General features: G+C 35.9%; 1 protein-coding gene across 2 annotated transcripts in view; it reads left to right on the top strand.

Annotated features, from left to right (window-relative positions):
• Positions 1-14877, top strand: part of ZBTB44 (zinc finger and BTB domain containing 44) — a 65013-nt gene extending 50136 nt beyond the window's left edge. Inside the window, exons 3-6 of one of the 2 annotated variants that reach the window (XM_042957407.1) lie at positions 8013-8097; positions 9766-9929; positions 11244-11544; positions 13631-14877. In XM_042957407.1, coding sequence (XP_042813341.1) covers positions 8013-8097; positions 9766-9929; positions 11244-11544; positions 13631-13913 — 833 coding nt within the window. In that variant the 3' untranslated portion in view covers positions 13914-14877. The remainder of the gene's footprint in view (positions 1-8012; positions 8098-9765; positions 9930-11243; positions 11545-13630) is intronic. The other variant, XM_042957408.1, reaches the window with a different exon arrangement.
• Positions 14878-15686: the final 809 nt, after the last annotated feature.

Here is a 15686-nt window from a genome sequence, read left to right as displayed (position 1 = left end):
GCCAGTGCCCAGTTGCCAGAGACTACCAGAAGCACAACCATAATTAGCAGGTTGAGTTTGTTGCTCAGTTGCAGCATAGGAGATCACATACCTTGGGGTTCTTAGGACTTCTCAGTAAGAGGGTGTTAGAAAGGGCTTAGAGGATTTGGCTTGTGTTAGGTGACTTTAGGAAGGATTTGTGGAAGTGGGGTTTGCTCAGGACTGGTGATATCAGTAAGCAGGGAAAACTGTGATTGTATATATATTTTTTTAAGTTTATTCTTTTTTAATAAGAATACCCACCCAACATGAGGCTCTATACCCAACATGAGGTTCGAACTCGTTCATGATCAAGAGTCGTGTGCTCTTTTTACTGAGCCAGCCTGACACCCCTGTGATTGTGTATCTTAACAAATATCTAGGATTGCAGACTAATGTGAACCTAAAGCAGCAGTGACTTTTATTAACTAGAGAGGGGAATGTTTGATTTTTTCGTGATTGCACAATGACCTTGTTTTTGGCTCTGCTGAAACAAAATTATGTGTTTTGTCTCAGACCATTGTGACCTGGTCTGATGTTGGTGTTCTGTGTGATTATGTCCAACATAAAGCACCAGGATCTAGCTGTGAACACCAGGCCCATTCCTAAGTGTCAGTGTCAGGCCAGTTCCTGGATGTTAGGGGCTGCTTTTCTATTTGTCAGTTGAATGGGATAAAATCTGTATAACATTTGGAAGAATGGCTGGCATGTGGTAAATGTTCAGTAGCGGATGGCAACTGTAGTTATTTTTCACCACCAGGAGAGTTTTTGTGTCTTGGGTAGCAGCAAAAAACTGGAATCCGTTTGATGCAACAGAAGCTATCATACAGTACTTACTGGTGGAAGAGAACAGAATCTCTCCATAAGATAACCCCTACCATAGAAAGCTGGATTGTCTCTGTAACAATCTGCTTTACTTTTTCATAGGGTGAGAAGGTTCTTTCTGTTCAGAATTCTTAGCCTTCATTACCACTGCAAGCAGAATCGCTATAGTATAGAAAGAAAACTCCATCTTAAGAATTCAAGAAATAATTCAAGAATTCAAGAAACAGGGACACCTGGGTGGCTCAGTTAAGCATCTCTCTTTTGATTTTGGCTCAGGTCATGATCTCACAGTTGTGAGATCAAGCCTTGCATCAGGCTCCATGCTCAGAGTGGGACTGTCTCTCTCTCTCTCTCTCTCTCTCTCTCTCTCTCTCTCTCTCTCTGCCCCTCCCCCACTCACCATAAATAAATAAATAAATAAATAAATAAATAAATAAATAGAATAATTTTTAAAAACATAATTTATGAAACATCACCATACTTCAAGGAAAGTAATATTGCACGTATATTCTGTTGTTAAATTGATTCAATTAAATTCCAGTTCATATGATTACTTGTGTTATCACTGGCAGAAACTTTAACCTCAGGAAAAAGATTTTTGTCAATAGTTACATAAGTGATACAGCACTATTTATGTGTCAACAGTATAGATAGAATTCTTAAAGTGTGCTTTAACTCTTCATTTAACTTGTGGTAGTTTTTATTTTTATCTTTTAGTGTATTAATAACCATGGGCAAGAGGACAATGTCCTCTGTTTTAAGAGGAAACATCTACTAGATGTATCTTATACTGCATTTTAGTTCTTTTTGACCAGCATTTTAAGCAAACTCTTGACAATGCTAGAATCAGTCCAGAGCAGAGTGGGTTTTATTTCCACCTCACCAAGACTGCACTACCTCCTAGAAGTAGTGTAATCTGATTGTGAGGAGCAAATGTCAGATCAGTCTTCCTGACTTGCCCTAGTCACAACCTCCAGTCTTTTTTTGCAGGTCTTTGCCTGTAACCTTTAATATTGCCAGCACTCTGAATAACTGCGGAATACTACTATAAAGTAGATTTTTCTGTGTGTGTCCATGGTGATCAGGTCCAAATACTGGGAATTTTCCAGTTTTTATCCTAGGACAGATTGAAATGTTAATGTTTAGTTCCCTTTTCTTTAAGGAAAAAGTGAGAATGGGGAAATATTGACAAGTGAACGTTTCTTAAACAGAATCAACAATATCAGGTCTCCTAAGCTGTATTAAAAACAAATCAAAAAGGGATACCTGGGTGGTCGACTTCCACTCAGGTCATGATCTCTGGGTTCATGAGTTTTGAGCCCCACATCAGGCTTGCTGCTGTCAGCGCTGTTGCTTTGTATCCCCTGTCTCCCTCCCTCTCTGCCCCTCCCCCACTTATGCATGCATGCTCTCTCAAAAATAAATCTTAAAAAAAAAAAAAATCAGAAGGATTTGGAATAAGTTGGATAAGTAGGCATAAGGAAAAGCGTAAACGTCTTTGATAGTAAGGGAAAGAGAAAAAGACAAGGCAGGCACTGGGGCGCCTGGGTGGTTCAGTCATTTGAGCCTCTGACTCTTGATTTCAGCTCAGGCCATTATCTCAGGGTTGTGGAATTGAGCCCCATGTCGGGGCTGAGCATGAAACCTGCTTGAGACTCTCTTATCTGCCCCTTTACCACTCACACACCTGTGTGTGTGTGTGTGCGCGCGCTCTCTCTCTCTCTCTCTCAAAAAAAAAAAAAAAAGAAAAGAAAAAGAAAAAGGCATGTGCAGAAATGCTAAACACACCAGTAAGGGTGAGGTTGAGGGGTGAGGAGGAGGTGTGCAGGAAGAATATGGATACAGTTAGGGATGAATGTAAATACACATAGTCCTGTCTCCTTTCAAAAATTTTATCAGTGTATTAGAACATAGTATAATAATTGGTGTTCTTGATGATTGCTATGAGTCATCAAGAAACAAATTATATTAGTATTCTTTTTTTAAGAAGTCAAGGCAAATTGTCACAAATTTTCTAGCACAGATCCCTTACTAAAGTAAGTTTGGATGCCTCAAAAGGGATTAGGTTATATTTTTTTTTTTTTTGGAAAATTTTATTTAAGTGGAAAATGTATTCATTTCCTAGTAATGCCAACTAATTCAAGTGTTCCAAAGGGGAAAATTGAAGTACTGGATTCTAAGTTTTCATCAGAAGGAAATTTCATTCTATTAACAGATGATATTTATTAAATATCCACATGTATATTGTATTATGCAAACTGTTACAATTAGTTCAGTTTAGCTTTCACTAAAATATTGCAAGCAAAAGCATGCTTGCTCTTAAAACTTCAGCAAGCTCAGGTTTTTCATTTGGTGAAACAGCATACAATAAATACATTGACAAATTCAGTCTCTGATTTGAACAGGCTAGGTTGTTTGATCTCCCCTCCCACTAAAAACAGCAATGTGGGTTTTGTTTTTTTTCTTAAGTTACCTTGAAAGTATTTGAAAGGATAATTAGGGACCTACCAGGTTAAATTTGGGATGGAGGGAGCACAACCCAGAGAGGTAAGCGGATGTCAGAGCACTAAAACTGGTTGTTTCCTAAGACATTTGTCAGAACACAAATTGGCTTTGGTTCATCAACTAAAAGAGCAAGGCAAACAGAAGTTAAGGCCCAGAGCATGTTAAAGTTGTGAAGTCTTAGAGAAGTTTCTCTACACTAAGTAGGGACCCCAAAGGACTTACCCACTACAACTAAACCTGTTCCCCTTCCTCCAGTCTCCAGGGGACTGACTGTAGAAACAGCTGCCTTGGCAGTGAGCAAACTAGAAGATGGAAAGGAAAAGGGGTAAAAAACGTATCCCTGAGAAGTTGTAGCCAGTGACCAGCCTTCTTGCAGATTTAGATCCAGATTATTCCTTGCACCAGGAGGCCAGGGAATTTTACTGAATTTGTTTAAGTAGTGCCCTCCAGGAACCTAGCAGAAGAAGCAAACAAAGCTTCCCTGGAACAGGGTATATGCATCTTCACCTAAGCAAATCATTCCTCTACAAGTCCTTTTCAAGGGCCGTAACCACTGTGAAAAACAACCAGGGCACACAAGGAAACACGGCAGAAAGATAACCAACAGGAAAACAAAAACAGGCAGCAGAAATAAATTGGCATAGTTTTCACGCACAGATATAAAATAAATATGCTTACTAGGTTTAATGAAATAAACAAGCTTGAACAATAATTACAGACAACAGTATACTATAAAAAAACTTGTAGCACATTTGAGGGGATAAAATAGAACTTCTAGAAGAGAAAAAAGTAACCAAAATAATTCTGTCAACCTTTTAGCAGCAGATTGGATTTTGCAGAAGAGAGAATTGATGAATCAGAAGATAAATTTAAACAAATCACCTGAATGCTACCCAGAGAGAGACTGTATTGTATTTTAGGGTCCTCCAGAGAAACAGAACCAATAGGTATATAGGTATATAGAAGGAGATATCTTAGGAGGGACTCAGTCACGTATTTATGGTGGCTTAGTCCCACAGTCCACCATCTGCCAGCTAGACCTGGAAAGCCGGTGGTGTCATTCCAATACAAATCTTGAAAGTCTGAGAACTGGAGGGTTGATGGTATAAGTCCCAAGTCCAAAGGCCCATGAACTGGAAGTGCTGGTGTCCAAGAACAGGAGAAAATGGATACCCCAGCTCAAGGAGAGAGAGCAAATTTACTCTTCTAACTTTTTGTTCTATTCTGGCTTCAACAGATTGGATGATACCCCACCGTGGTGGAGTATCTTCTTTACTTAGTCTACCAATTCAAATGCTAGTCTTTCCAGAAATGTTCTTAACAGACACACCCAGGAATAACGGTTTACCAGCTATCTAGGCATCCCTTAGCCCAGTAAAGTTGATAGACAAAATTAACCTTCACAGTGACAATGGTAGAAACTACAGTGGAGAAGAGGATAAGGGTTATGGAAATGCAAACAGAGGTTTGATGACATCCTAAGAAGAGAAGAGAGAATGAGAATTTTCTAAAATTGATGAAAGACATCAATCCATAGATTCGAGGCCAGCAAATCTCAAATAGGAACAATAAAAATACAAACCTAGACATATTACAGACAAAATTTAGAAAATAATAAGACAAAACAAGACATTATCTTCAGAAGTATGACGTTTTAATAGCATCAGAAACCAGTGAGATAATATCCTCAGTGTGCTAAAAGAAAATAACGGCCGGTCTAGATGTCTACACACAGTAAAAATAGCTCTTGACAATGAAACTGAAATAATAGATATTTTCAAAGAAACAGAAACAGGATTCATCAGCAAAACCTCACAAAAGAAAATTCTTAAGGACAGACTTCAGGCAGACACAAAGTGAACACAGATGGAAGGTCTAATATTAGAAGAAATGAAGAGTGAAGGAAGAAGTGAAGTGAATGGACAAATGTAGGTAAATGCTGCTTGCATAAAAGAGTAACAATAATTTATTGAATCTTATTATTGAATCTCAATAATTCATAAGTTGCAGAATAAGATTGTGTGGAAATTGGATTTAAACTGTCCTAAGATCCTTAATGTTCAAAAGTTTTGTTTAACTGAGACTTTGATAATTATGTGTCTAATTTCTAAAGTAACCAGTAAAAAAGGGGGAAGGATTATGTAATTTCCAAACTAATAGAGAGGGGGGAATAGAATGATTATTAACCATTTATGTTTAGCAAGCTCATTTTAAAATGTATAGAGAAATGCAAAGGGCCAAGAACAGCCAAGTTATTCAGGAAGCAAATGAACAAGATGAGAAGACTTGCTGGTCTACCTGATACCAAGATTTAAAAATCTCTAGTAACTAAAGATTGGCATTAATATAAGTTGAGACAAACAGATGGGACTAATAGAGAACCTGGAAACAGACCCATGCATGAGAGCACTTAGAGCACTGCAGAGCATGAGAGCACTTAGAGCACTGCAGAGCAGAGAAGAAAAGACAGACTTCAATAAATGTGGTTGATTATGAAATCAGCTCCAAGTGGATTAAAGAAAAGATCTAGGGGCACCTGGGTGACTCAGTCCGTTGTGTCCAACTCTTGATTTCGGCTCAGGTTATGATCTTACAGTTTGTGAGGTCGAGTCTGTGAGATCTACATGGATAGTGCCGAAACTGCTTTGGATTCTCTTGCTCTCTGCCCCCACCCCCCCACACACACACTCTCACACTTGCTTTCTCTCAAAATAAATAAACTTAAAAAAAAAATTAAAAAGACCTAAATGTCAAAGGCAAAACAAAAATTTTTCATAAGATAATTTGAAATAAGGAAGAATTTTTATTTTTATTCTTTTAAGGTTTTATTTTTAAGTAATCTCTATACCCAACATGGGACTGAAACTCACAACCCTGAGATGAAGAGTTTCTCACTCCACCAACTGAGCCAGCCAGGGGCCCCAGGACTTTTAAAAATAAGACCAAAAAGCCAGAGCCATAAAGGAAAATACTATTTTTAGGGGCACCTGGGTGGCTCAGTCAGTTAAGCGTCCACCTTTGGCTCAGGTCATGAGCTCATGGTTCACGAGTTCAAGCCACACATCAGGCTCTGTGCTGACAGCTCAGAGCTTGGAGCCTGCTTTGGATTCTGTGTCTCCCTTTCTCTCTGCCCCTCCCCTGCTCATGCTCGCTCTCTCTCAAAAATAAATAAAAACATTAAAAAATTTTTTAATGTTAAAACTCTTGACATACATAGTAATCCTATTTTTAAAAAATAATAAAAATAAAATTTAAATGTTTGGTCATCAGAAGAGTAAAAAGATAAGCCACGGTAGAGGCAAAAATATTTGTAACCTGTATTACTGAAATACGAAGGAAAAAAAAACTCATAGTAAAAAGCAAACAACTGAATAACAAGCCTCAAACAGGCATTTCACCCACTACGGGGTTCAGTATATATATGAAAAAGTGCTCAACCTCATTGGTAGTAAGGGAAATAAAACTCAAACCACAAATGAAATATTGCTACACACCCACCAAATTAGCAAAATTTTAAAAATCTGACAGTACCATGTGTTGATGAGGTATAGAATGACCTAACTCTCATACACTGGAAATAGTGATGTAAATTTAGTACTATCACTTTGGAAAAGAGTTTAGCACTTTCTAATGAAGTCAGATAAACGTAGCCTATGATCTAACAATTTCATTCCTAAGTATAGGTATCCTAGAAAAGGCATGCATGTATGTATTGTGTATTAAGTTACTTGTACAAGAATACCCACAGCAGCATTGTTCATAATAGCCTGGCACTGTCCATCATTAAGAGTGAAATGGATAGATTATGAATGTTACAAACTGTTTAAACTTCATAATACTGAAGGAAAGAGGAGATAAGAATACATATAGTGTAACTCAATTTATATAAAGCTTGCAGGCAGTAACACTAAACTGTATGTTGATGGTGAGGGTTTGCCAATTACCCTTAAAGGGCATGATAGTAAATATTTTAGACTTAGCTGCCACATGGCCTCTGTCATAACTGCAGTTATTCCACTCTGCCACTGTGGTGTAAAAGCAGCCCTAGATGGTTCGTGGCTGTGTTCCAGCAAGAACCAACCTCTAGTTTATAGGTACATGTGTTGGAGATAAAATTACTTTTAAAAGGAAGAGGGACAAGGAAAAAGGGAATGAAATAATGATTAAAAAAAAAAAAAAAAAGACAGGAGAGTGGTTACCTCTTGGAAGGGTTTGTGATTAGGGAGGGGTAAATGGGGACTTCTAGGATGCTGGCATTGTATTAGTGGAACTTGTGTGGAGGTTGCGCAAGGAGGCATTCACTTTATAGCTATCTTTTTAATTCTACATAAAATTTCTATGTACAATAAGTCCTATGTCACAATAAAGTTTTCAAAAATAAAAATAGTACTTCCTTAAATGATTGTTATAAGATTATTTAATTTTATGTGAATTTTTGTTTACATTTGAATTTGTCTGCTTGTTTCTGAAATTTCTATCAAAGAAACACTCCTAAAAGAATTTAAATAGTAATATAAGACTGTTGTCTTACATACAGTTTCTTTTTAAAGATTTCTTTATATTCTTTGTTTTATGGGCTTGGAGATACAGATTGCAGTTAATAGCTTGGCTTATATATACCAAAGTATTGACTGCTATCCCTTTTTTTTTCCTTTTATTCACAGGTTCGGTAGATGAAGGTGTCACTGAAGGGTTACCTACGCTTCAAAACACTTCTAGCACTAATGCTCATGCAGATGATGATGATCGGTTAGTACCAACATAGTCTGTCATTTTCTATAAAGGGGTGTACTTGCGAGGCACCTGGTTGGCTCAGTTGGTTAAGTGTCATACAAGCTGAGGTCATGACCTCACAGTCATGGGATCAAGCTCCAAGTCTGCCTCCATGTTGAGCATGGAACCTGCTTGGGATTCTCTCCCTCCCTCTCCACCTCCCCCACCCCCTTGCACATGCTCTTTCTTGGTCTCTCTCTTTCTCTCTCTGTCTCTCAAAAATAAAATAAACTTTAAAAGGGGGGGGGATATACTTGCAACTGTAAATTCAAACATTTTAACTTGGAATTACATAAGTAGTTTATTGGGTACCTCATTTTCTCTTTCAGAGTAAAGAGGTAGCATTATTACGTCATAAAGTAGACCACCTATACAAGGTTTATTCGGCATTTTAAAACTGCTCAGGCCCATCATTTTTAAATAGTATCTATATCTAGTATCTATCTAAATAATGATCACTTTTAAGTAGTTTTTTAAATTTTTTTTTACATTTATTTTTTTTGAGAGACAGAGCACAAGTGGGGGAGGGGCAGACAGAGCATCAGACACAGAATCTAAAGCAGGCTCCAGGCTCTTGAGTTGTCAGTACAGAGCCTGACATGGGGCTCAAACCCACAAACCATGAGATCATGACCTGAGCCGAAGTTGGACACCCAACCAACTGAGTCACCCAGGCACCCCAAGTAGTATTTTAAATAGTATCTAAGGGTTGGTGAACTGTGAACTGTGGGCCAATTCCAATTTACCACCTTTATTTGTAAATCAGGTGTTCCAATATAGCCGTGCTCATTTGTTTACGTATTGTCTGGATAGCAGAGTTGAATAGTTGAAACAGAGATCATGTGGTGTGCAAAGTGAAAAATATTTACTGTTTGCCCTACTACAGAAAAAGTTTGCCAAATCCTCATCTCTTTGCCCATAAATCCCAGGTCATTATCTTAGAGTTGTCCCTCTCTGCTTCGTATCTATCTCCACATAGATATATAAGGGCATTTCAGACTTAACATGGCCAAGACCTCTAACTCCCCTTCTAAACCTCGCTTATCCAGTCATACCCATCTCTAAAGAGCATCATCATCAGTTAAATGAACAAAAGGACAACATTGAGAGAGAACTATTAGGAACTGCTTGGTATATGGTATGTTTGGGGAATATGAGAAGAAATGAGGCTGGAAAAGTACACAACCCAGAACATGAGGAGGTTTGTATGCCTTGCAGAGGTGTTCAGACTTTATTCTGAAGGTAACAGCCATTGCAGGATTTTAAAATGGGTGTTGATTTAATCAGAGAGATCACTGTAAAACAGAAGGATGTATTGGAGGGGTTGGGGGCTAAAGAGAGGGAGTTATTAATTCAACCTTGTGTTGATGAGGGCCTAAATTAAAGCAGTAGTAGGAAGGAAAAGATTAAAGAGATTAAGAATTTCTAAGGTAAAACCATTTATGATACATTCTGTGATAGTATGTCCTTAGGATGTTGGACATTCTGGACAATTCAACATTGTTTTTCATATTGCTATAAATGGAACTTTTAACAGTTAAACTCTCAAAAAGTCATTTTTTTCTTTTGTTCATTAAAGTTGTGCAGGAATGTTTATTCAACTTAAAAATCAGAATCTTCCTCCCTCCTTTGGTCTTTTTTTAGATTGGAAAATGTTCAGTATCCCTACCAACTCTACATAGCTCCTTCTACCAGCAGTACGGAACGACCAAGTCCAAACGGTCCAGATAGACCTTTTCAGTGTCCAACTTGTGGGGTACGATTCACCCGTATTCAGAACCTAAAACAGCACATGCTCATCCACTCAGGTAATGTCGTCTTCCCTACTGTTGCATAAATGAGTACTTGAAACATTACATTTGGAATCTCAGTTAAAAATAGAAAACAGATGTTTTTGAGTTTAAGAAATATGTCTCTGAGAAATCAGATAAGCCTAAGTCTGTTGGTAAAATGGTACAGTGTCAGAAAGCTATTTGTTTAATACATTTGCCACAGGCATAAGTATTCAGATTAAAACTCGGTGGGGTATATGTGCAGACATAAATGAAAGGCACTGGGTATATTAGGTGTGTGTATATATGTGTGATAGAGAAGCACAGGTACAGATGGTAGAGCAAATGGAATTAAAAGGGTATTTATTGCTGTTCTTTGTACTATTCTTGTAACTACTCTTTATGAATGGAATTATTTCCAAATAAGAAGTGTTTTTAGAAATTTACATTTAATTATTTAAAATTTAATTTTAATTCTGCTATCCTAAATTTCTCTGTGCCCTGACTAATCAGCTTTGCAGCATTTTTTAGGATAAAAGATTTTAAATAAATTACATGTAAAACATTTGAAATTTAAGTTCAGTGATCACAAAAAGGCAACAAAATTCTTGTGGGTATACCTCTGATGAGTATAGGAAATCTTTGCTCCTGTTTTCAGCTGTGTTGTCATCTTGCTTTCCTCTTCTGTAGATAGGTCTAATAGTCCCTGAGCTAATATCAGTTCCCTATGACTTAAATCAACAGATTGTATTTTGAAGGTTTTTAATTTTTTTTTTTTTTTGCTAAAACTATGATAATTGAAGAGATAATTAATATACTTCATAATTCACATATTAGTTTCTACATATTTTTTCTATCACTTTACATAATATGCCCATAAATCCAATTCACCAAATGATAGTTCTAGCATTATTATGTTCAGAGATGTTTCTTCTCATTTCTCAGGTAATGAAGAGTAGGTACATTTTCACATCTTTTCAATATAAACTTTACTACTTTAATGAAATGATGTTTTATGGGGGTTTGATTCTGTTTAAATATTGTGGTTATGTTTTGAAGTCTGTAAAATAGATGATTTAGAAGAATTTTCAGAAATCAACTTGAGTATAAACTAGTTCACCTCTCCTTCTAATGCCTTTTTTTTTTTTTTTTTTTTTTAAAAAGCCCTAGTGACTTTTCAAATGTTCTGTACCTTTTCTGAGATGTTGAATTGGAATCCATTTTTGCTGGTGATTTTTGCCTTTTTAAATTGCCTATTGCTACAAAATTGTAGCTCAGAAATTTGTGAGGTTTGTGACCTTTCACTTTACTTTGTTTTTAGATAATACTTTGTTCTGCCTTATTTTGTAGGAATTAAACCATTTCAGTGTGACCGCTGTGGGAAAAAGTTCACCAGGGCTTACTCGCTAAAGATGCATCGCCTAAAGCATGAAGGTAAACGCTGTTTCCGGTGCCAGATATGTAGTGCCACTTTCACTTCCTTCGGGGAATATAAACACCACATGAGGGTTTCCCGGCACATTATCCGCAAGCCTCGGATTTACGAGTGCAAAACATGTGGCGCCATGTTCACCAACTCTGGAAATTTAATCGTGCACCTGAGGAGTCTGAACCATGAAGCGTCAGAGCTAGCAAACTACTTCCAGAGCAGGTGAGGCGCACAACAAAAACGAGCCAGGAAAACCGCTTACTAAACTCTCTTTCCCTGCTGTCGGGGCGGCCTGCTATGCTTATCAGGTTGCTGGCTACTCAGTCACGTTCCTTTTAAATTTCCACTGTCCATACTCTCATCTCCTGATCTGATACAATTTTGCTGGATCTTCTAGGTATATACAATTATAAATATTTTTCTAGTTGGTATTGGAAATTTTTCCCTGCAGAAGTAGACTACTTACCTCTTGCTTTGTCTTTTTTGTTTCTTGGGTTTTAGTTTTTTGTATTTTCAATAATTAAGCTTAAAGTAATATAGACCTTATTGGAAAATTTACCGTGTTAGATGATTCTTAGTGGTATTGGATTAAGTCAGACTCTTCGGATGTCAAAACTTTTGACCACTTCTCTTTTTTTTTTAATTCTATATAAAGGGATATATATTTACCAATAAAGAAAAGAACTTCAACAGCAACTATAATGGATATGATTATTTTCAATTAAATTTCCTTTTTCTTTCAATTTAAAGCTCATGCTTTTCACTAATAATTTATGATAGAATTCCTTTCTGATTTATAGAGTATCTAAGGAAGTCAGGTTTTAGTTCTGACTCTACCACTAACTAGTATTATGACTGAACATGTCTCTTTACAAATGAAGAAGCCTGAAGCATAAAGACCGATAAAATGTAAGCTTTAAAGGTCATTTCAGAGGTCTCTAAATATAAAACTCTGTTGTCTTTTTTTAATACTTTATCAAAAATGTACATCTGTAGGAATCCTTAATTTTTTATAAAATGAAATCTTCCTAAACTTAAATTTTAAACCATCTTTACTTCTTAAATCTTATTTTTCAATAAATTCCAAACTATTCCTGCAGATTTTTTTCCTCTTCAGACCTGACATTCATGTTGTTTACTCATGTCTGAGTGTCTGGTTGTCATCTCACGAAACCTAAATTACACATATCATATCAAACACTGTTTGTCCAGAACTAAGATAGTGTCATAGTTAACCACTTCTATTGCCTGTATCTTCCCTGTACAGAACCTTCTGTCCTCTGTTCTTCCTGTCTAACACCTGAAGACTTCTTAAAAAATAAAACATAGGACATTTTAAATTGTTTTGCAAATGAACATATTTTAATTTTTTTATTAATACTGGACAGATTATAAAACCACCTTCTTAAATGTATCAGTTATTAACATTCCTAGTAGAATGAACTTTTTAAGTCCAGCAATAAAGATTTAATTAAAGCATCTAAGAGATATTTTATGTTTGTTTTAACTACAAAAAATGTTACAGTAGAAAACTTAGTAAATGTACGAAAGTATAAAATATAAGAAATTAAAATACTTTCTGATCTCACCACTCAGGAGTAATATCCACTGTTGTTAAAATTTTGGTATATTTTACTCTCCATATTTAATAATTAAATGTTTAATCCTATCAATATAATATTAAATATTTTCAGTATTAATACTTTCTTAGGACTAATATATAACTGATCTCATGGCATTCATTTTCAAATCCTACTTCAAATGGAATTTATTGTTTTCATATACTAAATCTAATAGCAGAATACACATAAATTATTCTTTATATTTCTCTATATAGTACATTATGTATAATGTCATTTATGCATAAGGACTTAGTTTCTTAACTAACTTATATCCAGGAAGTAATAAAAAGTTAGGTTTATATACCTCTTAATTAGCATATAATCCAAGAAAAGTTAAGCATAAGTTATTCAAATGATACTTGCTTAAGTGAGCATGCTAATTGTATCTGTATACAGAAACTCTTCTACATAGAACAAGAAAGGCTGCTTAGGGGTCTAAAGTGGCAATGAAGGTGATAATTAATCCTATCTATTGATAGTAGAGTTCATATACTTTGGTTCTGATGGATGGCTTGGGTTCATATTTAGGAAAGTTTAGAAATTTGAATATCCTGAGTTATAATTAGTCAAGAACTAGAGAAATGAAAAATCCCAATCTTGTTTTACAAATCAGGTCTTTTTATTGTGGCTAATTTATTACTGGCTTGAAAATTAACTCCCTCTTTCATCCTTTGCCTCTTATCTAGTGATTTCCTAGTACCGGACTACTTAAACCAGGAGCAAGAAGAGACCCTTGTTCAATATGATCTTGGAGAACACAGTTTTGAAAGCAACTCCTCTGTTCAAATGCCTGTAATTTCACAGGTCTCCTCGACCCAGAATTGTGAAAGCACTTTCCCCTTGGGGTCTCTTGGTGGGCTGGCAGAAAAAGAGGAAGAAATGCCAGAGCAGCCAAAGACCAGTGCTTGTGCCGAGGCAACCAGAGATGACCCCCCCAAATCAGAGCTGTCTTCTATAACCATTGAGTAATTTCATGGTTTGGCTTCATTTTTGGTTTTTGGAAAGTGCCTGTGCTTGGTCTTGTACATTTAAATTTAATTTTTTAAACAAAAAAGGGTTTGGGAAAGAATTTCCCTTTTTACTTTGTAAGCCCCACAACTGATGTTTTATTTTTCATGACTGAGAGATTGCTTCTGTAAGTGCACAACAACATGATGTTGAAACATAATTGAAACTATGAGACTTAAGGAGAACCAGTTGACTTCAAGCCTGTATCAGTTTCTTCCATTGTTAAAAGCAGGCTAATGAGATCATTAGGTAAAGAAGAATTCAGATGATTGTTGACCTTCTGAGATGAAAGGGTACACCGGAAACAAATTACTGAACAGAATTTGACAGCCTGAATAGATGTTTACTCCTATACACAGGACATTGTACAATATTTTGTAAAGCCTGTTGGTTTAGGAAATATTTACGGTAAGCTTTCTTAAAAATTATTAGGGTAAATACTTCTGAAATCCAATGTATTCTTTTTTTTTTTTTTTTAAGCTTTGTCATTTCTATTATTTTTCATGGTGAAATTTGGTGTAGGGATAGGCATTCCCTGAACTTCTTTAGTACCACTCCAAATAATCTTTCTTCTGTGAAAGAAGGCAGAGAACCATGATTGAGAATAGCCGGGCTGTGCATGAAATGACCAGGAGTGGAAAATGAAGTACATAAATCCCAACTTCATAGGAACTCTTAATACTGCTTTTCTGACTAAAATTGTTGTTTACCTGGTCTTTGAATGTTAATGCCTGGCTAATTAGGTCATTGCCTAAATCATTTTCCCCTCTTGCCCCATGAACAGTACTCCCTCTTGCATATACTGGCATGATATTATATAAAGGAAAAATATTGGAGATATTCTATATTTTATATATAGGTTTATGTATTGTTGAGGATGTTTTTATTGTGCTGATTTGGACAAAATAAAAGAATTCTCTGTTAAGGCTATGTTCTTAACCCAACTAAGATTGTTTACAAAGTTCCCTGTGTCGCTGATACATTGTTTTTGTTTGAAAATATTTTTAGACTTTGACAAGTTTATTAAAAGGATTAGTGTAGTTTTTACACAATGTAAGCAATAATGTAACAGATGAGAAAAGGCTTTAAATTGATCAACTAGGACTCATAAATCTAGGGGAAAAAACTAAGACTAAAGGAAAACTTAAAAACCTTAAATTAATATCACCTCTTTTGCTGCTAAAAAAAATGAAACTTCCTGATTTATAGTCGAAATTTATATCATACTCTGGACTGGAGTATACTTTGCATCTGGTGCCATTAAAGCATCACTGACCTTGATCCTAAATATTCATGAGTCCATGAACAATGAACTTTTGAATAACCTTTTTTCTATGTATATACCCACAGGTTAATAATTATGAAAACACCTGATTAAATTAGAAAAAGAAACTAAATAGTTTCTTATTCAAAACACAAGATCTGAATTTTGTTTGGGTGCTAGACCTTAATAATAAAATTAATTTTTTAAGTTATAGTGATTTTATTGTTTCTTTTTTTTTTAATTGGCTAATTCTGTGATTGATTTTCCTCCCACAAATGTAAAGGAAGGGAAAGTAAACTCATTGAAGATTTTTTTTCAGGTAACATTCTTTTTCCAAATTCTGTCAAGTTTTAACTTGTTTCCAACTGCTTATCTCAGTCTTGAACCTGTTTCCCCGCCCTCTGCTCCCAAACATAGGTATATTACCTACAGGAAGATCAACATACACAGGTTATACTGGGCTTCCATCA

The sequence above is a fragment of the Panthera tigris genome, chromosome D1 (genome assembly GCF_018350195.1).
Source record: "Panthera tigris isolate Pti1 chromosome D1, P.tigris_Pti1_mat1.1, whole genome shotgun sequence".
In the NCBI taxonomy this organism is placed as follows: domain Eukaryota; kingdom Metazoa; phylum Chordata; class Mammalia; order Carnivora; family Felidae; genus Panthera; species Panthera tigris.
Note: the sequence above shows the minus strand (reverse complement) of the source record. Positions and strands in the feature narration are given on the sequence as shown.